At 51.8% G+C, this 26,242-nt stretch overlaps 12 protein-coding genes across 12 annotated transcripts; 4 read left to right on the plus strand and 8 right to left on the minus strand.

Moving 5' to 3' along the window:
- Positions 1 to 167: 167 nt before the first annotated feature.
- P153DRAFT_421914 (aldolase) lies at positions 168 to 1,880 on the plus strand. The gene is made up of 2 exons (XM_033672338.1): positions 168 to 486; positions 537 to 1,880. The coding sequence occupies exons 1-2, from the start codon at positions 232 to 234 to the stop codon at positions 1,431 to 1,433; spliced, it is 1,152 nt and encodes a 383-aa protein (XP_033525289.1). The 5' UTR covers positions 168 to 231; the 3' UTR covers positions 1,434 to 1,880.
- Positions 1,881 to 2,874: 994 nt separating this feature from the next.
- Positions 2,875 to 3,824, minus strand: P153DRAFT_287946 (uncharacterized protein; the record flags this gene model as incomplete). Its single annotated transcript, XM_033663575.1, has 2 exons — positions 2,875 to 3,544; positions 3,631 to 3,824. The coding sequence occupies 2 exons, from the start codon at positions 3,822 to 3,824 to the stop codon at positions 2,875 to 2,877; spliced, it is 864 nt and encodes a 287-aa protein (XP_033525290.1).
- Positions 3,825 to 3,906: 82 nt separating this feature from the next.
- Positions 3,907 to 4,936, minus strand: P153DRAFT_206499 (uncharacterized protein). Its single transcript, XM_033662542.1, has 3 exons — positions 4,533 to 4,936; positions 4,391 to 4,484; positions 3,907 to 4,339 (listed from the first exon to the last, which is right to left on the minus strand). Exons 1-3 carry the CDS (start codon positions 4,629 to 4,631, stop codon positions 3,990 to 3,992), a joined length of 543 nt encoding a protein of 180 aa, XP_033525291.1. The 5' UTR covers positions 4,632 to 4,936; the 3' UTR covers positions 3,907 to 3,989.
- A 517-nt stretch (positions 4,937 to 5,453) lies between these two features.
- P153DRAFT_206490 (uncharacterized protein) lies at positions 5,454 to 6,187 on the minus strand. The gene has a single exon (XM_033662541.1). It carries the CDS (start codon positions 6,026 to 6,028, stop codon positions 5,507 to 5,509), a length of 522 nt encoding a protein of 173 aa, XP_033525292.1. The 5' UTR covers positions 6,029 to 6,187; the 3' UTR covers positions 5,454 to 5,506.
- A 1-nt stretch (position 6,188) lies between these two features.
- Positions 6,189 to 10,905, minus strand: P153DRAFT_313005 (xanthine dehydrogenase). Its single transcript, XM_033664864.1, has 3 exons — positions 10,320 to 10,905; positions 6,616 to 10,258; positions 6,189 to 6,558 (listed from the first exon to the last, which is right to left on the minus strand). Exons 1-3 carry the CDS (start codon positions 10,548 to 10,550, stop codon positions 6,347 to 6,349), a joined length of 4,086 nt encoding a protein of 1,361 aa, XP_033525293.1. The 5' UTR covers positions 10,551 to 10,905; the 3' UTR covers positions 6,189 to 6,346.
- Positions 10,906 to 11,893: 988 nt separating this feature from the next.
- On the minus strand, positions 11,894 to 13,775 carry P153DRAFT_384123 (uncharacterized protein; the record flags this gene model as incomplete). The annotated part of the gene is made up of 4 exons (XM_033670309.1): positions 11,894 to 12,154; positions 12,207 to 12,364; positions 12,412 to 13,677; positions 13,730 to 13,775. The coding sequence occupies 4 exons, from the start codon at positions 13,773 to 13,775 to the stop codon at positions 11,894 to 11,896; spliced, it is 1,731 nt and encodes a 576-aa protein (XP_033525294.1).
- A 287-nt stretch (positions 13,776 to 14,062) lies between these two features.
- Positions 14,063 to 17,698, minus strand: P153DRAFT_430192 (RabGAP/TBC). Its single transcript, XM_033672825.1, has 4 exons — positions 17,266 to 17,698; positions 15,591 to 17,186; positions 14,603 to 15,544; positions 14,063 to 14,550 (listed from the first exon to the last, which is right to left on the minus strand). The coding sequence occupies exons 1-4, from the start codon at positions 17,335 to 17,337 to the stop codon at positions 14,485 to 14,487; spliced, it is 2,676 nt and encodes an 891-aa protein (XP_033525295.1). The 5' UTR covers positions 17,338 to 17,698; the 3' UTR covers positions 14,063 to 14,484.
- Positions 17,699 to 18,005: 307 nt separating this feature from the next.
- Positions 18,006 to 20,032, minus strand: P153DRAFT_421920 (glycoside hydrolase family 43 protein). The gene is made up of 2 exons (XM_033672339.1): positions 18,985 to 20,032; positions 18,006 to 18,937 (listed from the first exon to the last, which is right to left on the minus strand). Exons 1-2 carry the CDS (start codon positions 20,018 to 20,020, stop codon positions 18,363 to 18,365), a joined length of 1,611 nt encoding a protein of 536 aa, XP_033525296.1. The 5' UTR covers positions 20,021 to 20,032; the 3' UTR covers positions 18,006 to 18,362.
- Positions 20,033 to 21,184: 1,152 nt separating this feature from the next.
- On the plus strand, positions 21,185 to 22,839 carry P153DRAFT_336928 (carbohydrate-binding module family 1 protein; the record flags this gene model as incomplete). The annotated part of the gene is made up of 2 exons (XM_033665725.1): positions 21,185 to 22,095; positions 22,147 to 22,839. The coding sequence occupies exons 1-2, from the start codon at positions 21,643 to 21,645 to the stop codon at positions 22,837 to 22,839; spliced, it is 1,146 nt and encodes a 381-aa protein (XP_033525297.1). The 5' UTR covers positions 21,185 to 21,642.
- An 882-nt stretch (positions 22,840 to 23,721) lies between these two features.
- On the plus strand, positions 23,722 to 24,672 carry P153DRAFT_288061 (uncharacterized protein; the record flags this gene model as incomplete). The annotated part of the gene is made up of 2 exons (XM_033663584.1): positions 23,722 to 24,182; positions 24,231 to 24,672. 2 exons carry the CDS (start codon positions 23,722 to 23,724, stop codon positions 24,670 to 24,672), a joined length of 903 nt encoding a protein of 300 aa, XP_033525298.1.
- A 389-nt stretch (positions 24,673 to 25,061) lies between these two features.
- On the minus strand, positions 25,062 to 25,661 carry P153DRAFT_421923 (uncharacterized protein; the record flags this gene model as incomplete). The annotated part of the gene is made up of 3 exons (XM_033672340.1): positions 25,536 to 25,661; positions 25,348 to 25,471; positions 25,062 to 25,282 (listed from the first exon to the last, which is right to left on the minus strand). Exons 1-3 carry the CDS (start codon positions 25,569 to 25,571, stop codon positions 25,062 to 25,064), a joined length of 381 nt encoding a protein of 126 aa, XP_033525299.1. The 5' UTR covers positions 25,572 to 25,661.
- A 191-nt stretch (positions 25,662 to 25,852) lies between these two features.
- Positions 25,853 to 26,188, plus strand: P153DRAFT_288018 (uncharacterized protein; the record flags this gene model as incomplete). The annotated part of the gene is made up of 1 exon (XM_033663581.1): positions 25,853 to 26,188. One exon carries the CDS (start codon positions 25,853 to 25,855, stop codon positions 26,186 to 26,188), a length of 336 nt encoding a protein of 111 aa, XP_033525300.1.
- Positions 26,189 to 26,242: the final 54 nt, after the last annotated feature.

Genomic DNA, 26,242 nt, shown 5'->3' on the forward strand with positions numbered 1-26,242 from the left:
GGAAAACGCATCTCTATGTGTACCAACATTGGCACAGTGCAGAAGACCAGTCCATATGTTGGTTTGTCACAAAGCTTCTCGAAGTTTACCGTGTAAAGTGGTGAAGATCCAGGGTCCAAGCTTGGTCCGAGGTCTCGGAACTGTCTCCGTACCCCACAAACATCCACGACAGCATCATCGCGTTTTCGCGTCTACGTCTCACCCATCTATTGCTTCGCGACATTCGCTGCCATGTCCTCGAAGTTTGTATGTCTGCGGTCAACACGCCTTGCTGCGCGCCATCCGTGTCGTAGCAGGGCCTTCGCGACTGCCGCGTCTAGCCGCGATTTTGTGCGCCTTGTAGAGGTTGGACCACGAGATGGACTGCAGAATGAGAAGCAGACAATATCTCTGGCGACCAAGGTTGAGCTGATCGATAGGCTGGCGCAGACCGGGCTGAGGACAATAGAGGCAGGATCCTTTGTTTCGCCGAAATGGACACCACAGGTCAGCTGGAAGACTCGAGGTCTGATGGACAAGACTGACGCCCGCTGCAGATGGCGAACTCGCAAGAGATACTCGAGCATGTGCTGAAAGCAACACCGCAATCACCACAGCCCATAACTTACCAATGGCTGCTCCCAAATGTCAAAGGCATGGACAACTTTCTTTCGCTGTGGCAGTCGAGGACATCTCCAGGGACAGATGATGGCCCAGCGTTGAACACGCCCTCCCAAGATCCTAATACTATGCCGTCGGCATCTTCTGGTGCTGAAGCTACGGGTAAAGATCGAGCAAGCCATCTGCATGAACTTTCCATCTTCACTGCGGCGACAGAGTCATTTACACAAAAGAATACGAATTGCTCCATCGCCGAGTCACTTAAACGCTTCGAACCTATAATGTCTAAAGCGAAGAAAGTTGGTCTGAACGTACGGGCTTACATCTCAGTTGCACTTGGGTGTCCATTCGAGGGACCCAACGTCGACCCACACAAGGTTGCAGAGTTAGCCGTTAGCCTGCTGGAAATGGGAGCGAGTGAGATCTCAGTAGCTGATACAACTGGTATGGGTACTGCACCGAAGACGGCAGAGCTCCTGAAGACGCTGAGTGCTGCGGGCATCGATAAGAGTGATCTAGCGCTTCACTTCCACGACACATATGGCCAGGCGTTAGTAAACTCCGTTGTTGCACTTGAACACGGTATCCGCACATTTGATTCCGCAGTGAGTGGTCTGGGGGGTTGCCCGTATAGCCCAGGTGCAACGGGGAATGTTGCGACAGAAGACATGGTGCACCTGATTCACAGCTTGGGTCTGTCGACAGGTGTTGACATTGAAAAGCTTTCCGAGACGGGTGACTGGATATCAAGAGAGTTGAATAGGGCAAACCAAAGTAGTGCAGGGAAAGCTATCATGGCTCAGCTTCGAAGAGCTCAGAAAGCAAAATTGTAGACGGCTTGTCAGGTAGGTCTAGCAGGCTTTCTGCATCTATTCCATATTTGCGAGTTCTACTACAGATGCTGAAGCAACGAGTTTAATCATCGTGACATCATATCTTCTCGCGTTCCTTCCTTTCCCTCACACCCCGTTCACATCTGTTAGCGCGACTTCCAGTTCTCCGATTTTACTATGCAACAAACACTGCGTTCACTGCCTCTCGTCTACATAATATTGCGATATCATTATCATCTACCTCATGTATGCTCCTCTTATGGGTGGAGGCACTTGCGTTGATCTCGATACTCCCACCCATGCACTATTGTTAGATCACCTCTATCGACCCCTTTCTCTGTATCCACTTTGTCGTCTTTCTAATTGAATTAGTATATTCACTTTGTAGACCGAGCCTCAGGATGGGTATCGATATCAGACGAGGTTTGCTTCCAACAACCAATCCGCAAAGCATAATCGAAGTGAGTTCCGCAATTTCATTCTCAATGCACATGTGGATTTTGACGCATCTGTTCGAGGTTACTTCAGTCACTAGCCAAAACCAAACTCTATGCACGAGAAGGCAGGCATATGCAATGTTCAATCCGAGGAACTGGGTATCACTTTGAGAATGAGAGAAAGTGGTAATGGAAAGCCATATACCGCATGAAGAGGTAAACGGCCAGGTTTATATATTGAACGAAACCTTAGAAAAACGTGTAAACAAAAGCAAAGATACACTAATAGCTCGAAACTGGCACTGTCTTACCTGCCCTCTATCTCAGACTGGGAACTTTCTTTTTCCCCCTCTAATGCTATGTGTACTCCCTGCAGAAAGTAGCTTTTTGCATCTCCCCATCCTCTCACATGCATTCAATAGATCAACTTGGATGTTCTTACTACCTCCAGGCCATACTAAATCATGAGGACGCTTGCATGGAGTATGCAGTGTAGCCAGCGGTTTTGGGTGATTTCAAGCCTAAGCCTACTCTCTGAAATCACTTTACTGACTATTAACTCAAAAGTGCGAGCTTAGGATACATCGTATTTCATCCTGAGGTATGGTAACATACTCAATTCCCAAGGCTATGGAGCCACCACTATCCAAGTTACCAGTTGAACTCTTACGCACTAAGTTGTGAATAAGAAGCTACATTCTAGAACTGGAGACTTGCATCGCATCTTGAAGATTATAGGCGATGATCCAAAGGGTAAGCGTAGATGGCTAGAACAAGGAACCTTACTCTGATCATTTCTGGCAGTGATAGACTTGAATTTATCAGATTTCGATGGCCTTACGGGGCAGAAGCGAAGCAACGTCCTTGATGATCTCGATGTACAACACAAATGAATCTGGCATAGTTCCATTAGCAACTCCACACTCCTGATTCACGACGTATTCTTTCGATACTATTCTTATTGCCAAACTAGAGCATTCGTACTCTCTAGGCGTAAAATCCATCTATAAAACAACAACCTCCCCTGCAGAAGGTCTCTTCACAGTCCCCGTAAGCCCCATTACAAGTCTTCTCCGCCCCGTCTCACTATACTGTCCCCCAATCTCTTTCGCCTGAGCATCTTCCTCGCCTGAAATTTCCTTGCCGTACTGTACACGCTGCATACCAACCAGACCTGGAGACTCGAGCTTCAACAGCGGCGCATCAAAAGCCCTTGCAATATCCAACGGACTGAGAGAAACGTTATTGCCCAGCTCCCACCAGCCGTAGAACGTCAGCCCCACAGCCAGAACACTCAGGATGCTCACTGCGGCCGCGCCGGCCATGTATCCAAAATCCGTGACGTAGACTGAACGCGTCGCTGTTCCTGTGTACGCTACTTTTTGTTCCGCATTGGTGACGTTGTAACTGTCCTGGTCTTTTCCTGCGCGCACTGAAGTGCGGAATGCAATCTCCCGCATTGTGTCGAGCATGTAGTCCATTGGATCGCCGAAGGTTATGTTCGACAAATTGACGCTTTGGACTTGTTGATTGGCGAGGGAGCCGGTGAAAGTGAAGCCGCTTACGGCGCCCGCAAAGTTAAGAACTGCTTCCGAGGCGAAAAGGTAGGATGCGGCATATGCAAACCCACCAATGGTACTATCGGCGCCAAAAGTCCCAGGACCTGGAAGAACACTGGAGATATGTGAGTATTAGGGTTTTGGTGCAACTTTGAATGCGATGGGATTGATGGGCTCGAACAACAAAATCGGCAGACTTACAGGTCTTCCAAGAAACGGTCGTCGGAGCGGCCACCAAGTAGGCTGACGGAATCTGAAGATAATAGTTGAACCTTGTATTCGACAATCCCACCCGTCACGTTACATATGTGTGTTCTCAAGCGGGCCAGAGTCGCGTTCTCGGGCGCTACATCGTCTGGCAAGTTCGGAACAATTTGTGTAACGTTGAGCTGCATCCCAGCGTTAAGCCAGAATCTTTGACCAGGATCTTTCTCAGACCCAGCGACCTGGTAGATAGTGGAGGATGTCGTGAAAACACTTAGATCGAAGGCACCGCCACTTTCCTGGTATTGGACGTACTCTTTAAAACCACATTGAGACTTGAACCCGAATCCCTTCAATCATATTAGCTTTGAATTTGAATATTTTAATACAGGCTTCTGCCCGGATGGACCCAGTACCTTGACAAATGCTGTGCAGCTATCACCACAGGAGCCATCTTGGGTGTCAATGCTGATGTTGGATCGCTCAGAGTACTCTTGCATGACCTGAGCAAAGTCTGGTGTCAGTCTTGAAATCTCCATGATTGGGGCTCTTGAATCTCTGGCTATTCCCGTGTAGCCTTCAGTAAGCTGCTGCGCGACGGTTATCGGGATGGTTCCAGAAGTGTTGTAGAGGATGTTGCTTTCTATATGCGAAGCACGTTGATTAAGGGGACCTCGAAGCAGCGAGACGACCGATAATATGCAGGCTGCTAAGAGTCAGCGGTCATACTAAACTTACGCATGAAAGATTGACGAACCTAACGCCGTGATCCTTCCTCCGACACGAAATCCACCTATTAAAGCATGTTGCAGAGAATGCCCACATAGCCAATTTTGATTGAGCTCAGCGAGCTGGGTAAGATTAGTTTGTACCACAACATTATCTTATCATGCACTTACGGTATGTCCACGCAAAGCCGTTCTCCAGAACGATATAACCAGCCCATGTGCCAGAGCATAAGCCAACAGCGCATTTGCTACGACAGAACAGATGGCCATGGACACGGCTGGCGTGAACTGAGAGTGCCAGTCGTTTACAGGCAAGTGATCACTGACTACAAGAATCACAACACCAGCTATGGTACCTGATGTTTTCAAGATCAATCAGTCGCCGTAAAGAACATTTAGTAGAGATTATTCAGACTTCCTACTCACTCCCTAGGACGCCGAATAGAGATAATAGCCCCCAAATAGGGAACTGCGCCCAGAACCCGGGTCTCCATATGGCTGATTCGAGATTCTCGTAGTTGTTCGCAGTACCGTCTCGACTACGATCACGACTTGCGAAGCCACTATTGCTGTCGTTACCCCTGAGCGGCGACGCCATCTCCGTTCGAAGCTCGATGTCACTTCTGCCGCTCGGGCTTCTCGAATTTCGTTGGAAAATATGAGGTCTTGGGTCGACGGGAATATAGGACATGTTGACGTCGAGGTTGCAGAACTAGTGAGAAGTTGTGGTAAAGATGTCAAAGCCTCGTATTGAGCTGGGATCTTCTTGTGATCCTGCCGTCCGTAAAAGAGGCCGACGGTCCATTATCCGCGATTCACAACTGGGACTTTCAAGACACACTATCCTGCGCTAAGCCCTATCATCCGAGTTTCCCAAGCCATGACGCATGCGTCAAGCTCAAAGCCGGAGATAGCGCGATGGTGGAATGCAACTGATACAGTAATCAGTAGAATGGCGCAGATTTACAGAAAACTAGATAAAACCCAAGTGTTTGGCGGCTCCTTGCAGATCTACTGCTCTTTTTTTAGACCATGTTAATGCAGCGTTGCGGTAACCCTGCTTGTTTCGACACTGATCCTACTTCCGATTTGCTTTTAGCTTGACAGGAAAGCCAAAGATTCTCGGTTGTCGACGCCATCAAACCTTACTTGCTGTGACACGTCACTATACCCGCCACATTTGGTTTGCCACTATACATGTAAAAACGAAAGAAGAGAGACAGGATAGTGGAGCAAAAGAGAAGGCTTACAGAGACGCAGATTATATATTGAACGACCAGGAACTTGATCAAACCTGTTGTTGTCCTTCCAGGGAGAAAGTTAATTGCCACTCCGTAGACAGGGTGGGGCGCATGAGCGTCAGAATGTGGCAAATAGCTTGTATTTTCATGGTGAACCACAGTATCGAGGATTTTGGAAGCTGCTTCAGATGCGGGCGTGCTTATGGCCTTATTTCGCCGTGAATGCCAACTCGCAGTTCCGGGAACTTCATATTGACAGGGGCCGTTTCCGAGATGGCAGGGAGCATGAGGCTCAGCCCAGATACTAAGCCCAAAAAGTCTAACAACTTCAATTTTCCCCGCCATATCTAACCATTTAGCATCATACCCCCTTGCTGGCGTAATCTGAAAGAGTCCAAGTAGAACTGTACTTGAAGATATTCGCATTGCCACGAGCTCAGGCGTCGTGATGGTGATCGACAACGGGGCCTCCGCTGAACATTGTGATGTGCACCCTCAGACCTTCCCTCAGCCACTGCTTGAACATCCGAATTCACGCATCCTTCACCTAATGTCCCACCTGCGGTCATATTCAATTATTGACAACAACACACACAACGTAGGTAAAATTCAACTTCATTCAGCTCATGACAACAAACTACGTTACGACACAACGATGGTATAATCCCAACAGACTCCCAGACGCCCAGCCACTCATCGGCCCATTCTCATCATCCGATGGAATGGTACCCATCAACACGTTCCTCAGATGCTGATAAAGAAACTCTTCTCTCCCTCCCTTGGCTCCACCCACGCTCGCTTCAAAATTGGGTCCGCACAGGATATCCGGATGCGCTCAGGGGTAGCGGGAGATTGCAAATGCAGCACCGATGTCTCTCCGAACTCGGCGCGCGCAGCCTTCAACGCGTCGCGGATAGCGAAGAAGACGCAGCTTCCCATGAAGAGAGGCGGTTCACCTATACTGATGTCAGCAACCACGTTTTTGAAGGGCAAAAGGGGAGAGCGAAACTTACCGACACCCCTCGACCGCTGGATGGTTCGCAGGTTCTCCCATGTAACATCCTTCAACAGGCTGACATTGAATTCCTGTGGAATGTCCCTGAAACCTGGGATCTTGTACGCGCCGGGTCCCTTTGTGAAAATTCCTCCTGTGCTTCGTTGCCACAAGCTCTCTTCTGTGGTGTACAGACCCTGGCCCTGCACGAACGCGCCTTCAATCTGCCCGTAGTCGATACTGGGGTTGATTGAGCGGCCGACGTCCATCTTGATATCCGCTCGCCTGCACGTCCAGTCACCGGTCAAGGTATCGATTTCGACTTCCGCAGCTGCCACACCCTGTGTGAAGTAGAAGAACATTTGTCCTTTGTTGGCGCCCCATACGTAGCCGATGTCGGGTGTTTTGTAGAATCCCTGAGCGGAAAGATTTACGCGGTCAAAGTATGCGGAGTGTGCGATGTCTTTCATTGTCGCGTCGGGCCCGAGTTTCTCGCGGTAGGGTTGCAGACGCTCGTTCAGCTGCTCGCAGGCATTGAAGATGGCGTAGCCGTTAAGATCAGAGGACGCAGACGCGGCTGTTGACGATGTGTTCGCGACGGTGTTGGTTGCGGTTTCGGAGATGAACACGTTGGCGAGAGGCACTTTGAGGGCTTCGGCGGCAATCTGTGTCATCTTTGTGTGCAGACCTTGACCCATTTCTGTGCCGCCGTGCGCGACAAGAACAGAGCCGTCGTGGTAGATGTGCACGAGTGCGCCGGCCTGGTTCAAGAACAGTGCCGTGAAGGAGATACCGAACTTCGTTGGAATGATAGCGAGACCGCGCTTGTTCCATTTGTGCGTTTTGTTCCATTCCGTGATCTCGTCGCGGCGGCGGGCGTACGCAGATTCCTCTTGCACCTGCTGATACATGAGTGGAACGTACCAGTCCTGAAGTTTCTGGTTGAAATGCGTGACCATGTTCGTCTCGGGAGAATACATATTGATCTCGCGCAGTTTCTCCGCAGGAATATTGAGATGGTCGGCGATTTCTTCAATGTATGTCTCAGCGATAAACAGACCCTGTGGGCCACCAAAGCCACGGAACGCGGTGTTGGAAACGGTGTTTGTCTTTGCAACTCTGCCACGGACATGTACGTTAGGAATCGAGTAGACGTTGTCGATGTGCGAGAGCGAGCGCTCGACAACGGCACCAGAAAGATCTTGGCTCCAGCCTCCGTTGCAGAAGACATCTGCATCGAGGGCTTGAATCTTACCGTCCTTGTTGACAGCAACCTTCCAGCGAGCGAGGAATGGGTGACGTTGTCCAGAGGTCAAGATATCCTCGTCTCGATTCAACATGCACCTCACTGGTCTCCGGACCTTGTTCGCAGCGCACGCCACGATACCGGCGAGTTGAATCGATCGTGTTTCCTTGCCACCAAAGCCACCACCCATGCGCTTGATGCGAGTGACAACCTTATTCGCTGCAACACCAAGAACCTTGGATACATATGCTTGCGTCTCGGCTGGGTTTTGTGTGCCGCTGAAGATCTCCATCTCCCCGTCTTCGGGCTTCGGAACTGCCAGACATGCTTGGGTCTCAAGGTAGAAGTGTTCCTGGCCACCCATGCGTGCCGTACCAGTGAAGACATGATCAGCTTCCTCGAAAGCCTTCTCTGTGTCTCCCTTCTGAATGTGGCGGAAATGGTTGAAGTAGCTCTCATGTACGATAGCCTCCTCGATGGTAAAAATAGCGGGAAGCTCTTCATATTCGATCATGACGAGACGAGCTGCCTGTTCCGCGTACTTTGCTGTATCCGCCAAGATCATTCCGATCGGTTGGCCAACGGTGAAGACCTCATCGACAGCAAAGAAGACCTCGTCGCAGGCAGGCGCTCCCCACCAATTGGCTTCTGGTGTGGCCACATCGGTGTGATCGACGTAGGCTACCACACCTGACTGATCCAAAGCAAACTTTGGATCGACTTTGAGCAACTTGGCGTGGGCTTTCGTTGATAGCACCAAGCATCCGTAAAGCTCATTGCGCTGCAGCGGGATGTCGTCTGTGTACTGTGCCTCCCCTGTACATTGCTTCATAGCCGCAACGTGGTTCTTCGACTGTCCGACCTCATTCTGCCTGTAAGCTTCCGCAGCCTTGTCGTCCTTCTTGCCGTAACTAATCTCCCTCTCGATTTCACCAATGGCTTGTGTGTCAATCTCGACCTCCTCGGCGTGCAATTCTGCCAGCACCTCATGGTAAAACTTATAGAAGAAGCTGAGCGCAAGAGATTTCCTGTACGTAGCCATGCCACCGGGTACGCCAAATCGCAAATCGAAGTCCTCTTCGAGCTTATCCATGACGCCCTCCAAAGTTTGGAGATCCGTAAACTTCTTTCCTTGGAGGAATTCCATCGCCTTCCGGGCAGGAATGGTAATGGGAGCCATGCCGCCATACACCAAGTCTACGCTCTCGACCGTGTGCTCGTCGTCAAGCGATATCCTCAATGCGGCATTCACAATGGCGATGTCGTCGTCCTTCCGCTTTGACTGCTTGTACGCGCGGATAAACTCACCCTTCTCTTTCGCAACTGGTATCTTCAGACCAGCGATGATTGCATCTGCAGGCAAAGCTGTCTGCCTATACCCCTTGAAGAATGTCGACATGGGGATCTCGGTCGTTTCGCTCAAGCTCTTAACAATCAACGTAGCATTCGTGGCCACGAAAACCGGGTTGAGATCGGAGATTGGGCTCGCCGTCGCCAGCGTACCTGCAGGCGTACCAACATTCCTGATCTGACGGCCAGCAAAGTACCGAATCTGCTTCAACACAGTAGCGAAAGGCTGGCCTCGTGTTTTGCCATAGTGCTCAAGAGCATCTTGGCAAATTTGCTCTAGGTCAGTAAGAACGACATTCCCGCCAATCTCAAGATACTCGTCGTGGAAGGTGAACTGTCGCAGCTCAGGAATATCGCCAACGAACACCGAGGCGCTGTAGTTCATACCCTTGAACTTGATCTCAATCTGTGTCTCCGTCGATCCGGCAATGAGCTTCGCAGAGGGATACGCATTCTTGATCTCTAGCAGCTGTTCGAGTGTAGTGGGCCTGAACCATTTCTTCTTCTTGTTTCCGAACGCAAGGGGCTTGAAGTCGTGTTTTCTCAGTTGTGGCGGGAAAATGAGCTCGGTGTCGGGCTTGTACTCGATGAACCCCGGAGGCGTGAACCTCTTGATGGGCTGTGCGTCTCCATCGTCTCCACCGCTCTTGCAGCACCCTCCACCATTTGCACCATTCTTCTCCATGCAACATCCACCTCCGCCGTTCGCAGTCGCCTTGCCACATCCTGTCTTGACGCTGAAACTCTGTGCTGCGTCCAAGATGGGCCTGTATCCTGTGCACCGGCAAAGATTGCCATCAAAGGCCTCTTCGACGTCGTGTTCGGTAGGGGCGTCGGTGTTGCGGAGAAGTGCGTATAGACTCATGACGATTCCAGGTGTGCAGAAGCCACATTGGCTACCATTGCCTTTTGCTATCCTCTCTTGTGCTGGGTGTGGTCTCTTGACGTTTCCAATTCCCTCGACCGTGATGACATGCTTGCCGTCTACACTGACCAGTGGTGCCAAACATGCGTTTACAGAGGCGTGGTATATCTTGTTGGTCGTGGGGTTATATTGTGAAATGACCTGTGCACTTCGTTAGCAATCGACCCCCTCTACACATAACGAAGTGGCAATGCAAACATACCACTGTGCAAGCACCACACCCCCCTTCCGCACATCCTAGCTTTGTCCCTGTCAATCCAATGCCCCTCAGGTACTCCAGCAGTGTGACCTCGGGATCCGCATCGTCAAGCACGACCTTCGTCCCATTGAGGTAGAACCTCAATGTATCGTCATAACTCGCGGTAACCTCGTTCAACGACCGCGTCGCCTCTGCCGAAACCGCAGGTCCCGGAGACACAAGACCGGGCGCCATAATGTGTATAGGGATTCTCGGGCTCTCTTAGTGGATAGGAGTATAACACAACCAGAATGGGCAAAATAGTACAACACAAGATTTAAGTCGACGCAATCGTAGAAAGCTCAGCTCAACTCAAGAAAAAAACAGGGCGTTCTGCAGGGTCGGACAAGATTCAAAATAAAGCCCCTCTACAGCATGTGGGGAATACGAGATACATATTGACGCCACTCCCAAAGGCTTCAGATCCAAGAAGCCTGCACACGGGATCTGAGATCTGACCTAAGAACACGCCAACGAATCACACAAAGCCTATTGCCCGTCTTATCTCGTGGCTGACCCACGAACGCGTGAAGGAGCTCGCCGACAGCCGGTCGTGAGAGGTCAGGATCCGCCGCGGGCAATGGAGGGGCAAAACTAAAGCCCCGCAACGCCAGCGCGTTTTGTGGGTCCGGCACGTGAGAGCTGAGCTTGGAGTGGTCACGGAGCGAGGCGTGCAAGGCGAGCTCCGGTATGGATCTGCGCAATGAGAGAGGCCATGGAAGGGACGAGAGCTGCGAAGGATGTCACCACAAGAATCACTGATAGATGATGGAGTTTGTTCACTGTATTTCTAGGTTGAACGGAGAACGTTGATGCATTTTCAAAGACTACTAATTACACTAACCACGTATTCCAATGTGTCTTAGCCGTTTCACCAAACGATGATGAGTGAAGATCCAAGAGCTTGCCTCGAGGCTTGGAGCTGTTCGAAGCCTTTCATCCGAAAAGCCTCAAGATGGAAATAGTATACACGAATAAGAGAATACTTTTGATGGTAAACCCGAGGAGATTTGGCGAGAACATCTTTCGCAAAGATTGTGTCTGTGCAATTGTGCCGAACTCAAGGCAGTAAACGTTGGGATCGAACATCTCGAGGAAACCAGAAAACGAGATGAACAGATTTCGATCACAATCAGCATCCGTATGGGTTTCTCGCAGTTGGAGAGTTTGTCATCAGATCTCGGAACCAGGAAAAGATTGGTAGTCACCCAAAAGACAATGACAGACACAGCTCAAGCGAGGTGAGGCAGATCACGCAGACTAGGTGACGACGATGAAGATAGCAAGCTGAGCTAAGCAATCGAGACAAAGATTCGAGGTCGAACCCATGTGGGACATGGACAATGTAGCGCGATCAAAGTCATCCGGGAGGCATGGCGGTCTCAACAGTTTCGCAAAGTCAAGAAAGGTCGAAGATAATCCGAAAAGTCGAGACAGTCATGCCACTCGTAGCAAAGTCCAGGCATCGGTCATGCAAGCAAGCATCAATCGGCAAGGTCTCAGCAGCGAGCGCATCATCACAGCGGACGAGTGGCAGCTTAAGCGCCAGGTGGTCCTGGAGCGCCTGGCCCCCCTTGTTGCTGCTGTTGCTGAGCAAACGACGCATACCACATCGCCAGATATTGCTGATATCCACCATAGATAGCATACGGGTCGGCGGCTTGGCCACCTGCATCACCTGCTGCTGGCGCGGGAGGCTGTCCCGGTTGCGCACTCTGGCCATAGGACGGAGTCTGCTGGTGTGAGTAGCTATTATCCTGGTTCCCTTGGTCACGACGACGTGAGTTGTTCTTGTCCTTCTGCGTAATATTAGTACATGATGTGCTGAGGCTATGACAAGTATCGACTTACCACTTGGTCAACCTTCTCCCAGATGGCACGCTTTGCATCTTCAATAGCCTGGCGAGATCCAACGAGACCAATTTCACGCTCGATATCAGCACCGGATGCTTGCGACACGTTAATCTTGCAGCCCGTGTCAGATTGCATAGACTTTATGGTTTCACCACCTGATGAGTCAGTATTGGAAGCAATCTATTATGAGTGCACGTCTTACCTTTGCCAATGATCATGCCAACAGCATCGGAAGGCACCAGAATGCTGTCATTAATCTTGTTGCCGCCACCAGCACCAGCAGCTGCACCAGCGCCGTTGTAAGGGTCGAAGTTGTCACGTTTGTTCTGAAACTGCGGCTGTTGGTGCTGTTGTGGCTGACTTTGCGCAGGGCCATCCATCTGCTTTGTGTCGCTATCAACAATCTCCATAATAAGCTCTTTGGCGTGGGCAGCAGCAGCGGGACTTCCAATGAGATTCACGGGACGAAGACCGTTCACGCTCTTGTTTTCACCGACAATGTTGACGTGGCAACCACTTCGCTCTTGCAGGTCACGTATAGTTTCGCCACCGCGGCCAATGATGAGGCCAACAGTACGATCAGGCACCATGATCTGAGACGACTGTTCGCCCTCACGAAGAGCAGGCTGTTGCTGACCAACGGTCTTTGCACCGCCAGCTCGTGCATTACGGCCAGTTTCACGAGCGGGATTGCCGCCATTCTCCTCGATGATGCGATTGATTTCACGCTTGGCACTGATTCGGGCACCAGGGCTACCAGTGATGCGGCACTCGCGCTGTGGACCAGCCTCAGGGCCGTTGATGAACTGGATCCTAGTGCTTGATTCTTGTTCAATGCGGCGCAGACTCTCACCTTGGCGTCCAATCACGAGACCAACTAGCGAAGAATCGATGAGAATCACCTCAGAGTTGTCATTGGGAGGAGGGCTACGATCATTTCCGCCATATTGCTGCGGAGGAGAGAATGTATTGCGACGGGGAGGCGACCGAGAGCGTTCACGACCGAAGCCTCCACCTCGGCGCTCATCACGTCGCTCATCTCGGTAGGGATTGTAGCTGTCACGCGCAGCATCTCGTCGCGGCGGTGACCGCGATCGAGAGCGACGGTAGGGCCGTCCACTCAGGCGCGGATCTTCTTGGTGAGCTGTCACTGTGTAAGTCTGCGATGGGCTACCGAGACCAGACCAGGAGTCGGAGATACCTGGACGCGCTTCATAAGCAAGACCTTTCTGGGCAGCAAACCCACGCGCCTTTGCGAGCGCATCCTGAATGCTGACAGAGCCAGACATGCCTTGTTTGATGGCATTAAGGTCGAGGCTGCCAGAGCTGGTGGGCTGGGGGAAGTTGTAGCTGGGCATGGCAGGCGCGCCGGGAAAGCCAGGTGGTAATCCCTGGGGCGGCATGTGCTGCGCCGGCGGGGGCTGTTGCGGCGCCTGGGATGGCGTCGTTGAGGGGCCACGTCCAGCAGCTGGAGATAATGTCAGTAAGCCTCTCTGGAGCGCATGCAATGCGAAACGTACCGAGAGCCGCGAGGATGGCATTGAGGTCGGGCGTAGGCGCAGCCATTGTGTCTGCGCGTATCGGCAGCACGAATTAAAATGCTAGTGATTAGTCGCGACAGGTAGAGCAGAAGAGAGATGAGCGGGGCGCAGATGGGTCGCGCAGTGGTTTGGTTGGCGTGGCTGTCGTGTCGTCGTTGTCGCGATAGGAAAGAGAAGAGCCTGAGTGGAGTAGATGATCAATTTCAATGCCAAGGCTCTACAGCTAGCTAGCGCGTTTGGGTCCCACCTTCACTTGTAGAAGGAATTATCCACATGTCAAATCACTTTTAGCAAACGCGTCTCTGTAAACTTCGTTCATAGCTTTGTTTCTATTGAGGTGATGCGAACTGAATCTAGTACAGCGCCCATCAAGTTCTTGTGAATCGATAAAGGTGTAGAGATATTTCTACTGCCAGAACTCCTTTGCAACCGCGCTACCATATCCATGCATGTTATCCAAAAGTGAGCGAACCGCAAAAGCGAGAACATTGCTAAAGACAACGTGTCTAACCAAGTCTTCGTTAGCGCACTGCCGAAGCAGGTGGAAAAGAGAAGATGGGTCGCCGTCGAGATTGCTGACCAGCGACTGCAAATATAGACATGGTGAACTGAAATAAGAGGCGCTTGACCCGCGGGGGTAGGTTGTGGTCTTTGATCGAGACAGAGCTGACTGTTTACTGTGTGCGAGTCAAGCCAGATGCCAACAATGCTGACGCAGAGTCCCGAAGCGGTGATTACTTCTTCATCATCTGAGAGACACTGTTCCACTTCTGCTTGAGCGTCTCGTGCTCTTCGTTGATCTGTAGCAATGTCAGATCGGTATGTGACCATAAGAAACACTGGAGAACTCACGGTTGCCCACTGCATCTTCGTCGCCACCAGCTCCTGCTCCATCTCCGCCATCTGCTCCTCCAAGGCTCGATTCTCGTTGTGTACTACGATGTTCTTCTGCATCACAGACTCCATCTCACCCTGAAGCTTGGCTTCGATCTCTTCAGGCTGCGAGTTTACAATCTTCTGTAACTCCGCAACGTTGATCTTCAAACTCTCATTCTCTTCCGCGAGATTCTCGTTTTCGACCTTGGTTTTGATGAGTTCGGAAGCCACCTGCACATGTTCCATGTCGGATTGCTCAGCGCGGCCCTCCAGTAGCCGCACCTTAGCTTCAAATTTAGCCACCTTGTCCCTCAACCCTGACAATTCCGTCTCGCGCTCCTTCTCTACCCGTTGTTGCTCTTTCCACTCAGTGGCATACTGTTTGAGCATCTCGGATGTAATCTTGACCGCAACAGCGTCTTTCACAAGCATATCTGCTCGATAGACCTCCTTATCAACACCTGCAGTCGAACCAAAGAAACCGTTCTCTCGGATGGAGTTTGCCGAAGGAGCCTTGTCGATGTAAGCATCGAATAGTCGTTCTTTCAAGAAGGTGGTGAGCGTCGTCATGTCCTTCATGCCCAGCAATGCTTCGGCGTTCTTCTGCATTAGTACAATGCCGAACTTTAGTATTGCCGATTCCAGACCTTCGCTTAATATCAAATCGTAGATCCGGAGAACAAGCTGCAAAGGAAATCGGTACGCGAACAAAGTGAGGAACCATTGAGTAGCATATAGCTGGGGTTTGACTTCTCGTCGGCGAAGATGACAGTATAGGGCAGGCTCGAACTCTTCCAGAAGACGCTCGAACTGATAGAGGTGCAAGTGCAGTCCTGCCATGTCATGGACGAACAAATCACGCAGACCGTACTTGTTCATCAGTGTCACAAAGAGACTAAACGCTTCCTCCTCGGGCATCTGCGGATGTCAGCTACAGATTTACAGTGTACATGGCAATACTCACATTAAACAAAAGAGGCATTGCGATAAAGTTCATGCCTTGAGCGTAACCAACGTCTTCATCGTACAAGGCGTACGCTTTGCAAATTCCAAAAAGTCCATCTTGCAGGCCAGCTGCCATGAGGTATTTAGAGTAGCTTGTTCTGGCACCTAAATCGCGTTTGATCGTCTTCTCCAGTTTCGACACCTCAGCAGCATTGTGCTTTTTGTCTGCCGCAAGTTTTGCCTGCGACTTGATCGCCTCTTCTGAGGTCTCTGACTTTATCGATGGAGAGGGTAGAGGGGCGTTTGTGCTTCCTGTGGTTGTGGCTGGCGTCGAGCAGTCCGAATGGATCGAGGACGAGGACGAAGCGACCGAGTCCTTTTCTTTGCCATTTCCGTTACTGATAGTAGACACTCGGGCAGTCGTGACCTCCTTGTCTGTCCCGCGGGCTACGAGCTCCCTGTACATGCTCTCGAGTCCCTCGTTCTTGCTCTGCGCGAGCACTTGCCAGATGACGCCGCGGATCACCTGCGGAATGCCGTTCGATATGGCGTGGTTCAGTTCTTCCGCGCTGGTGCGTGCAATAGCTGCAGGACCCTCGTTCACGACAGATTGCCACAGGTCCCAATCCACTGGCTCAGCTGCATCCCCAGCTGGCCCAGCAGCGAATCCTGCCGCCGTTCCCGGAGCGAGATTCGGATTAATGGTGGGCTGTTTTGCGAGTGAGCCAGGTGGGGGGCTCGCAGGTCCAGGGTGATGCTCGTCCTCAGGCACACTTCCTGTGCTGACCAGGCCCAGACCAACGCTTGCACTCCGCCCGTGAGCAGCCTCAAGGCTCGTCTCATCGCCCAGTGTGATGCCCGCCTCTTCCCTCATCCTCAAGAACTTGAAGCGGTCGCGCAAGCTGCCCTGGCTCGACCGGTTACTTGGATGCTGATCTTCGTCCTCGATCCTGCTCAGTGTGTGGTCTGCATTCAGCGTCGCAATTGAGGCGTTGGTGTTTCGTCGTTCGGATGGAGGCACCGCTGGCGATGATTCGGACTTTTTGTTGGAGCTGTTCCGCGACAACCATGCGAAGGGACTCGTTAGCTTCCTGGACATAGTAGGGGGTACAGGCTTCCCCAGGTTGGCGGACGGCGCAGTCGGCGGAGGCGGTGGAGGTGGAAATTTGACGGGAGATATGCTGCCAGACAGGCCTTGCACTGCAGCTGTAGAGTCTCGCGAGTCTCGCGGTGGTAGTGTCGGGGCCGGGCCAGACGTCCCCGCACCTTCCTCTAATGACACGTCGTCCATGTCTGATGTCATGGATATCCGGTGCGATGTGAGCAGAGGCGATTTTACAGGCGCTTCGTCTTCACTGGACTCCTCTGACGAAGACTCAGGTTCGCCCTGCGGCTTCTCTGCTCCATCGCTAGCCTGGTTGGGTGCTGCGGGCGCGCCAGACGCTGCAGGCGCGGGTGCAGGCATGTTGGTTTTGGCAGGCACTGAAGACCCGCGCCTGCTGTCGGGCGCCTGTGATTGCGAGTCTTCAGAGCCAGAGTCGGATTCGGAGTCGGATTGTGAGTCGGAGTGTGAGTCGAGGCGGGGACTATTTTCGGTTGCGTCCTGGAAGCTCTCCTGCAGGGCAACTTCATGTCAGCCCACACTCTGCCAGTCTCTGGTTCTGGGGTAGGAAGCACAGAAGGCGCCCACTTACGCTGTCCTTTGCAGAGCTATCCGAGCTCGTGGGCCTAACAGGCTTCGTTTCTGTAGTGCTGTGTTCACTCATCTTTGGCAATCAAGGGTACCAGACTAAGTGCAGGGGGGGGAAGGCAGGATTGCGTGGTCCAACTGGTCTACTGATGTGGATTAGAAGAGGTGTAGGTTTGCTTGTCAAGGCTGTCGCAGCCTGCTCATGAACATTTGACGGTCGTGGGCGTGTGAATGTCGAATTGCAAATGGGTGGGTGAATGGAGGCGGGTCCAGCCAGCTACGTGAATTGTGGACCTTGTCTCTGACCGCCTTCAACTCTGTGACTACCTAGCAGGGTGGAAGGCACGGGTAAGCCAACCAGAATAGGTTCACCTCATGGCTCGTTGTCTCGTAAGTGCGCCGTGCGTCTCAGAGAATAAACACTCACGGGAGCCCATCTTTCTAGGGCCGGATGATCTCTCCATGTGTGATGCGACTTGACATGGCCATCAACGTTTCATCAATTCCCGAAACAACGGCTGCAGGTTAAGGCAGCCACGTTTGCGTCCAACCAGTCGTATTAGCCTTAGCCGCGATGGGCCCACAAGATAATTAAGTCACGTGCTTCGGAACCCCTCAATCCAGGTCAACAAACAAGTTCACATCAGAACTTCGGTGCGGGGCAACAACGTGTGCGCCTGATACGAGGCATGCATCTCAGGGTGTTGGACCCTTGGTACTCCTGCACGCCATTTCAGCCCTTGAATTGCTTTTTCCAATCGTCATACCACCTACTGATATCCAGCAGCTTCCTTTTTGTTTCAAACTCTCTGTTTTCTTTGCTGACGCCCACCATGTACTTATTCCTCTCTTCACGTTATGATACGCCACGTCAGAATCTATTTACGCCCAAATTCCTCCAAACGTCGTTGTCTTCTCGAAGACTAGAGCAGCTTTCGTCATTGTCATGGCTTCTGCATCTGTTCAGCTGCATCGTATTCTTCTTTGTTCTCAGGAGAATATTGAAACCCAGTACATACTCCGAGGAGCTGGAAGAGTGCAACATCTCCAAGACACTGCTAGCTACCCAAAATTTGGCCCAAGGAAACTTTGTCCATACCATCAACCCAAATGGTCTCCAAATTCAGCATACGTGAAGTGTGCCGGGACAAGGGCAGGTTGCAGCTCGCCAAAGGAATACAGCCCAAGCATCATACCCGTAAACGGCTGACCAACGTCTGGGTTGCGTGTCAATACTTGGGTATCCACTGCTCCTAACCATTTCCACTCTCCGTTACTCTGGACATCGACTTCCTTGAACCCGAAGCGATAGCTTCCTTCTGTGCAATCTACCATGAACTTCACCCGACCGTGAGCTCCTATGAGTTCTTCCACGTGATCGTCAGTATTAGCAGGTGGTGTAAATCGAACAACCTTTTGAGTTTGGCTGCCATGTTGTCGAAGCCTGATGCCAATACTTGCGAAGCAGGTGTAGTTCCACCACACCACAGTCCCAGCCTCAACTCGGGTGGTCTGTAGTTCAAAATCTAACTCGGTTTTCCAGACAACGGGCCACTGTCTCTGTTTCCGGAGGAAAAGCGTAGGTGATGTAGGCATCGCTAATGTATACGGCCCGCCATGTAACGTCAGACACCCTGGTCGATCTGTCAAAGAGTAGTCTTTCCTTACGGGTGTATCTATAGTATTTCAGTCATTGCGCTTTTGTCCGGTACGCGAGACTCACTCTTTCTGTACCATCCAAGACTGAGCTCTTCTCCTGCGAAATCATCCTTCCATACTTTGTCTTCCTGTAGTGTGTACATTCCGGGACCATTCATTTGCAAGGTGACAGGCTTGCCTTCATTGAATATTGGCCAGTCATCTTCCCATCGAACAGGTAGGAGGAGCGATTCCCGTCCGAACACGGATGTGCGCCACTCGTTTCCTTCTCTTCTTGGCCGTACACCCAAGCACAATGCCCACCACTGACCATTAGTGTCTTCAACCAGATCACAGTGCCCAGTGTTTTGAACCTCATTCTCGGTCGTGTTTCGCCAGAGAGGGTTATGCGGTGCTTGTTCCCACGGACCGAAAGGGCTTTCGCGACTTCGACTCACATATTCGCAATGGCCGGATTCGGTGCCTCCCTCGGCAGTAAACAGATAGTAGTAGCCATTTCGCTTGAAAAGATGAGAGCCTTCAGCAACGCCAGACGACGATTCCCGGACTAATACAGGAGCACAAGTCAGAGTACCGGTGTCGAGCTCAACGGTTGATATGTGAATCCCAAAGTCTTTCAACTTTGAATCTGGCGCCCGGTCTACCTTTCTATAGGTCGATGACAGGTACACAAGTCCATCGTCGTCCCAGAAGAGGTCATGATCGAATCCAATTTGATCGAAATACACGGGGTCCGACCACGTGCTATCATCCCAGATATTGTTGGTCTTTACATAGAAGCCTCTCGGCCATACTCTGTCATCAGCCTGTGGCCTGTACCTGTCAAAAGAGTTGGTGATGATGTAAAAAGAGTCTTGGTAGTGACGGATGGTCGTTGCCCAAACACCACCGCCAGGCTCAGGTGTTTTGATATCGAGCTGGGATTTGCGGGTAAGAGCGTGTCCAATCAGCTTCCATTTGATGAGGTCTTTGCTGTGGTATATTGGCGCCCCGGGAAAGTATTCGAAGCTGGACGTAACACAGAAGTAGTCCTCGCCAACGCGTACAATTGAAGGATCAGGATTGAATCCAGGAAGAACCGGATTGGTGAACGAGCCCATTGCTGAAGCTGAAGCTTTGTGCATTACTCAGACTAGTACCAAGTTTTTTTCTAAAAGGGTAATATTGACAGCTATGGCAGAGACAGTGTGACATGCTGGCTGTGACCTCGATGCTCATTACCTATTCCCACTAGCTCAACGGCGACATTTACCCGCCAGCCGCGACTAAAGTCGCGATCTTGCTTACTATTTTTGTAGTTGTACAAGGGAACGCAGCATTTATTATTCCTCGAATCAGATACTGGTTCTGTGTAACGAAGGTTTCCGGATGGAAGTTCTTCTTCGAGGATGACCCCTCATTTAGCGCTCGCCCCATCTCAGCGGCTTTTGAAGCTTAAAAATCATCCTGCCTTGTGCACAACATTTTCAGTCTGCACGTAGGTGAGGTAGAGCCGCCATGGATGAATATGTTGGTATCCACTGGCCTCTCCACAAATCCGCTTCCCTGACCGCTTCGTTCTTTGACTCGAGGTAGAGATTGCCTAATCTATCAGCATAAGTAAATAATGGGGAAAGGCATTCAACATGCGTGGCATCGCATATTTGTATGGATGTAGCGACAACTGCAATCCTATATGGGTTGACTCGTCGACTTCCAAGATTGTTCGAAATCCCAACCATCGGGATGAGTGCCCATATCAGCCTCCATTAAGCGTTATTGGTTCAATCAACTCAAACATGCACAATCTGAGGAACCGTTGCTAGTACAAGGCTCAGAACTTGACTCTTCAGCTGGCTCAAAGTATCGAAACCTACAAGGTTTGAACTTGCTCGTGCGAGGACACGACGAACGATCTTCACTGCAACCCGATCATGCCTACGCGCCGACACAGCGCGTCGAGATGTGTATTCTTGCAACAGGCCCGAGAGATACATCGACCTCATACTTTTGCGCCCGGTAAGCACGCGCTTCGAGTTCACCCCCGTTCCCGCTCCTTCTGTCCCATATCTCCGGATCCTTCTCTGGTCTCTTTGGGAAGCTTGCATTGCATACGCGCGCACCCACTCAGACGACATGTGGAGTCCAACTCTCATCATGACTTCGACGAGCCGCAAAATCTCCCTGGTTGACGCCTGTCACGGAAGTTTTGAAACAATAGAGAGCGCTAAACCCTGCAATGCTTAATTCACTACGCCGCGTGGGATGGGGTTCGAAACGTTTTTCCCCCACCACCAAGTCCGTCCAATCTCGGTTGTTTTGGAAACACGGCTCTGTACCGAAATCCGCATGATATTCGTTCACACCACGCCAGAGATGGACATGGCGCTGCCTCTTGCAGATGTCGAGGACTTGGCTATGGTCTGTGTCGCTCGCTTCGCAGGCTGGACCGGTGTAGCGCAAACGGTTGTCGCGAAGTACCCTTGCATCAACCCTGGAGTCAGGCCTTGCATTTCGGAAATCGAAGGCGTTCGTTATGGCTTAAAAGCATGGCGAGCCCAGGAGTCTCTTCGATTTCATTATTCCAACAGGCAGGTCTTTCTTCGATACAGTTGCTTCAGTCAACATACATTCATTTTTCTCTTATTACTTTCACTCATTCATATACACTTTCTTTACGTGATCTGGAATCACTGATCGATACTCACTTCAAACACCACCAACTCTTCAACAAACCTTCAAGATGCTCGCAAAGACACTTCTCACCACGGCTCTCATCTCCGCCGTCTCGGCTCACCAGAACTGGCACCAGCTGTGGATCAACGATGTGACTCCCGGTTATCAGACCGGCATCAGGATGCCTCCTTCCAACAGCCCTGTCACAGACTTGACCAGCAACGACTTGGCCTGCAACGTCAATGGCAGCATAGTTCCTTCCGGCGTCGAGACCGTCGCGGCCAGCGAGGGAGACACCATCAAGGTGCAGTGGGACAGCTCCAGCCACCCTGGACCCATTACACACTTCCTGTACGGTCCCGTCGACGATGCGTCCCAGGCAACTGGTATTGGCGCCGGCTGGTTTAAGATCGACGAAGTCGACGCTGTTGATGGAGAGTGGGCCAACGCGATCATGTTGGCAAACAACATGACCCATGAGTTCAAGCTCCCCACTGGTCTCGCAAGCGGCGAGTACCTAGTACGTCTTGTTATACTCCTGTCACATCTTTTTACTAACAGCATGATCTAGCTCCGCTCCGAGATGCTTGCTCTCCACGGCTCCCAGACTATCGGTGGCGCCCAGTTCTACATCGGATGCGCTCAGTTGAAGATCACCGGAACGGGTAGCGCTGGTGCCTGTGGCCCTACGATCTCTCTTCCTGGCGCCTACAAGGCTGAGGACGATGACATCTACATCCCCAACGTCTACAACGGCTTCGACATCAGCACCTACTCTGCGCCTGGTGGCCCGGTTGCTACTTGCGGTGGCTCCAGCAACTCTACTCCCGTTGCCTCAGCTGCCCCTTCGGCTGGCAACTCTACCGTTGTTGCTTCCGCTACGGTTGCCCCAGTCGCGTCTTCTGCTGTCCCAACTTCTGTGGTCGCCGAGACTCCCGTGGCCGACAGCACTAGCTACGCATCTCCTCCGATCGTAGAGGTCACCTCCGCGCCCGTTGCAACTGCCTTCCCATCTGCTGTCCTCTCGACCGTCGCACCCGCTAGCAACGTGACCTACGTCGTTCCTACTCTTATCCCCACCACCTTTGCGACCCTCGTCAAGCCCTCTTCCCAGCTTGCTGCTCCTACTGGTGGCAGCAGCTCCGGCGTTGCTCAGAAGTACTACCAGTGCGGCGGAAAGAACTGGAGTGGAGCTACTGCCTGCGTTGTGGGTACGAGCTGTGTCAAGCAGAACGAATTCTACAGCCAGTGCCTGAGTGTGTAAGACAGCTTAGTATTTGGGAAAACACGGAGACGATGAAGCGTTGTAGTTCTGGAGGTACCCATTGATTTCATGTACATATAGATTGACTTGCCTGTTGCGTATACACATTACTTCTTCATGATTCGTTTTTCTGCTTTGTTTGACCTGTCGATGGTGTGCGTGTTCCGTGATTTCCGATTTCTTCCATGATGAGAGGATGACGAATATGCTGTGCTACGGTGAGTTGCTTTGACACGACCGCCCAACATGAACAAGTCCACATCATCACTTTCTTCACTATCCTGCGCAGCTCGTGCCGGACGCAACTTCTCTGACGTCTTGGGACGAAATAGACTCCAGCACAGGTCCGCTTGGTAAAGGACTAATGCGTCAGCGTTGCTCTTGTCAGTCGTCACACCCGACCGATCCGAGCACAAAGTTGAGTCCCGCCAGGCCTCGAACACTGTAAGTGCTACGTACATGGGTGCAAAGCCACAGCAAACACGTTGAAAGATGCCCACTTTTCCTCCATGCGGAATCTTGGAAGCAGATCGCACGTCGGATCAAGCTTGTCGTCACATTTTAGTTTTTTGTCGACGCAGGGCTGCTGTTGGACCTGCATTGCTGTTGGCTAGAGTGCGACGCATGACGTAAAATCAGCCACAACCGTGCACCCGAACTTGCTAACTTGGACGATCGGCGTCGCGTCCGAACAAGGCACAGACGGTCAACACAAGGCTGCGTCATTGCAGAGGCTGTCATTACGAAGGGGTGTGGGTGTCGTTGCAGCGATATAAGACTTGGCCGGTCCTGACCATCAAACTTTCCATTACAGATCAACTCACATTTCATCTACCTCTTCAATACTAGCCTCTCTTCTCATTCCCTACCACCGCCTTCATCATGGCTATCGGCAAGGCTATCACGAAGTTCGGCTCGATGTTCCTTTATGGACTCGAGTTCTGTTGCGCAGCCCTCATTCTTGGCGTCTTCTCGTACTTCATGGCCGTTCAGGCTGATCGCGACGTTACCATCCCGAGATGGCAGCAGGCCGTGACTGGCATGGCGGGTGTTGGTGTGCTCTACACCCTCTTGGCTATCGTCTTTGTCTGCTGCCTCGGCGGAAAGACGTTCTTCGCCTTCATTGGTGTTCTCATGGACCTGCTCCTCTGTGGTGCCTTCGTCGCTATCGCTGTCCTTACCCGCAGGGGTGCGCACAGCTGCAGTGGATTTGTCAACACTCCTCTTGGTAACGGTGATTCTTCTTTGAAGGGAGGATGGGAGGGCCAGGCTACCTACGCGGTCTCGCTTAAAACAGCCTGCCTCTTGACCACTGCTTGTTTTGCTGTCGCTATTGCCGGAGCGTAAGTACTCGTCCTCTTGTTTATTGAAGCAACCACTAATTTCTCCAGTGTCCTCTTCTTCATCTCCGCCATCCTTCAGGTCCTCATGGCCAAGTCGAGCAAGAAGGAGAAACGCTACGGCCCTGGACCCAACAACAACTACACCAGCGGAGCCGGCGAGAAGAAGTTCTGGCAGCGCAAGAAGGCCGTCCGTGACCCCGAGATTGGTGCTACCACCACTACTACTCCTACCCACCATGCTGCTGTTTCTCACAACGTCCGCCCATCGCACGACACTGCATACACTGGTACTACCGTCGAAGCTCCTCACGGCGCCTACGAGAACCCGAACAAGCCCGTTGTACCAGTCACAGGTGGTTACCACACTGCTCCCTTGGTCAACAACACTTTCGACCCTACTCCTACTCATCACACCTACAACTCTACCCCTGCGCACCACACCTACAACAACTCTAACCCTACTCACACCACACCGGCCACCAACTACTAAGCCTTGAAAAAATTGGAAAGAATTGCAGGGTTGGTTGTTGTGGTCAAAGTTGATCCATTGAACTATTTCCTTACAGTTGTACTATATTACGAAGTCACGCATGATACCACATTTGAGCGAGCGAGCCTTCGAGGATGGGGGAGATACATGAGCGTATGAGACGCTATTGGAACCTAATGCCTAATAACAATAAATGAACAAATTTCAAATACCAATATTGCAGATCATATTCTCGTTGAACTCTCTCTTTCAAACACCTACTTCAGTATATGAACAGTGCTGCTAAACGCCAACGGGTATCTTGCAACACCCAACTAATCACTTACTCCAAAACTCCTTTATCGAATGACCATGTCACAGTAAAACCACAACTCATAAGCCCAACGATTTCAAGCCTTTCCTTTCCCCTTCCCGCCCCCAACAGGCCGTCCCTTCTTCACCGCAGCCTGTCCATCTCCCCTCCCCTCCGCAGCCCTCAATGTATCCAATTCCCTCCTCAAGATGCTCTCCAACGCTTCATTCCGCCTCGTCAGTAGCATGACGTCGTCCGTATTGATAGCCTTGCGGCCGGCATGTTTGGAGAAGGTTTCGAGGTCGCGGGCTGTGTTTGCTGGGGGGGACGTTAGCCACTGAGTCGTTTGACGCTGGGTGCTGATGGAAGAGGATAATTCATACCGATTTGTGTGTACACGAGTTCTGTCAGTGCGCCAATGAACTGCGGAGTCGCATTCAGGCCCATGGTAAGACTCTCTTCGTCGACAAACTGGCCGATTGAGTACCAGAGGGCGGATTTGAGACGCTGGGTTGTTAGTGTTAGGGGTGTTGTTGTTGTTGGGGTAGTGGATGTGGGGAGGCGTGGTTACTTCTTCGCGCTCCAGAGCGGCGTCGTTGGAGGCCATGGTTTTACTGTAGGGATTCACCGGGGAACTGTAGACGTGATGGAGTGGGAGTGAGGATGACGCGACGCGTCGCACAGTAGCCAATGGCGGGGCTGCGGTGATGCGCGCCCGCGGTTCTCCCGGCGCGTTATTTTATGTGTCGTGTCTGCATCAACAGCAGCGCTCCTTTCCGCACCCAGTCCACCATACAAACAAACCTACATACCAAACCACACACACCCTCTCTTGCACACGAACCACCCACGCCACTTAAACCCACCACACCACTCCTCTCCACCACAATGGAAGCCTTCCTCGAAGAAGCCACCGTCTGGAAAGACCGCCTTCTGGTCAACAGCCGCAAGTCTATCGAGCAAATGTCCGCACAGCGCTGGATCCGCATCATCCTCATCATCGGCGCATACATGCTCGTCCGCCCGTACCTGCTCAAGGGCGCGGAGAACCGGCAGAAGAAGATCCGTCAGCGTGAGGCCGAGGAGCTGGGGCTTGACGCGGGTGTGTCTGCGAATACTTTCCGTGGAGCTAGGAAGCCGGCTGGGAAGGGGCAAGGGCAGGGCAAGGTTTTGGGGGAGGTAGACGGGGAGGGGAGCGGGGATAAGGCGACGAAGAGGAAGTGAAGATGTGTGGGTGTTTTTGGTAGGCGTTTGGGGGTCTTGTGAGGGCTTTGGCGA

The sequence above is a fragment of the Dothidotthia symphoricarpi genome, assembly GCF_010015815.1.
Source record: "Dothidotthia symphoricarpi CBS 119687 unplaced genomic scaffold P153scaffold_7, whole genome shotgun sequence".
Taxonomy (NCBI): Eukaryota; Fungi; Ascomycota; class Dothideomycetes; order Pleosporales; family Dothidotthiaceae; genus Dothidotthia; species Dothidotthia symphoricarpi.

Coding starts and splice junctions, on each gene's coding strand:
- P153DRAFT_421914 (XM_033672338.1), top strand. CDS start 232: ATGTCCTCGAAGTTTGTATGTCTGCGGTCAACACGCCTTGCTGCGCGC. Junction 487..536: donor CGCCGAAATGGACACCACAG/GTCAGCTGGAAG, acceptor CGCCCGCTGCAG/ATGGCGAACTCGCAAGAGAT.
- P153DRAFT_206499 (XM_033662542.1), bottom strand. CDS start 4,631: ATGGCCATCTGTTCTGTCGTAGCAAATGCGCTGTTGGCTTATGCTCTG. Junction 4,485..4,532: donor CGGCTTTGCGTGGACATACC/GTAAGTGCATGA, acceptor AATCTTACCCAG/CTCGCTGAGCTCAATCAAAA. Junction 4,340..4,390: donor AGGAAGGATCACGGCGTTAG/GTTCGTCAATCT, acceptor GACTCTTAGCAG/CCTGCATATTATCGGTCGTC.
- P153DRAFT_206490 (XM_033662541.1), bottom strand. CDS start 6,028: ATGCGAATATCTTCAAGTACAGTTCTACTTGGACTCTTTCAGATTACG.
- P153DRAFT_313005 (XM_033664864.1), bottom strand. CDS start 10,550: ATGGCGCCCGGTCTTGTGTCTCCGGGACCTGCGGTTTCGGCAGAGGCG. Junction 10,259..10,319: donor GGTGTGGTGCTTGCACAGTG/GTATGTTTGCAT, acceptor CGAAGTGCACAG/GTCATTTCACAATATAACCC. Junction 6,559..6,615: donor CCAGCGGTCGAGGGGTGTCG/GTAAGTTTCGCT, acceptor ACATCAGTATAG/GTGAACCGCCTCTCTTCATG.
- P153DRAFT_430192 (XM_033672825.1), bottom strand. CDS start 17,337: ATGAGTGAACACAGCACTACAGAAACGAAGCCTGTTAGGCCCACGAGC. Junction 17,187..17,265: donor ATAGCTCTGCAAAGGACAGC/GTAAGTGGGCGC, acceptor GTTGCCCTGCAG/GAGAGCTTCCAGGACGCAAC. Junction 14,551..14,602: donor CGAAGATGCAGTGGGCAACC/GTGAGTTCTCCA, acceptor ACATTGCTACAG/ATCAACGAAGAGCACGAGAC.
- P153DRAFT_421920 (XM_033672339.1), bottom strand. CDS start 20,020: ATGGGCTCGTTCACCAATCCGGTTCTTCCTGGATTCAATCCTGATCCT. Junction 18,938..18,984: donor TCTTGGATGGTACAGAAAGA/GTGAGTCTCGCG, acceptor GAAATACTATAG/ATACACCCGTAAGGAAAGAC.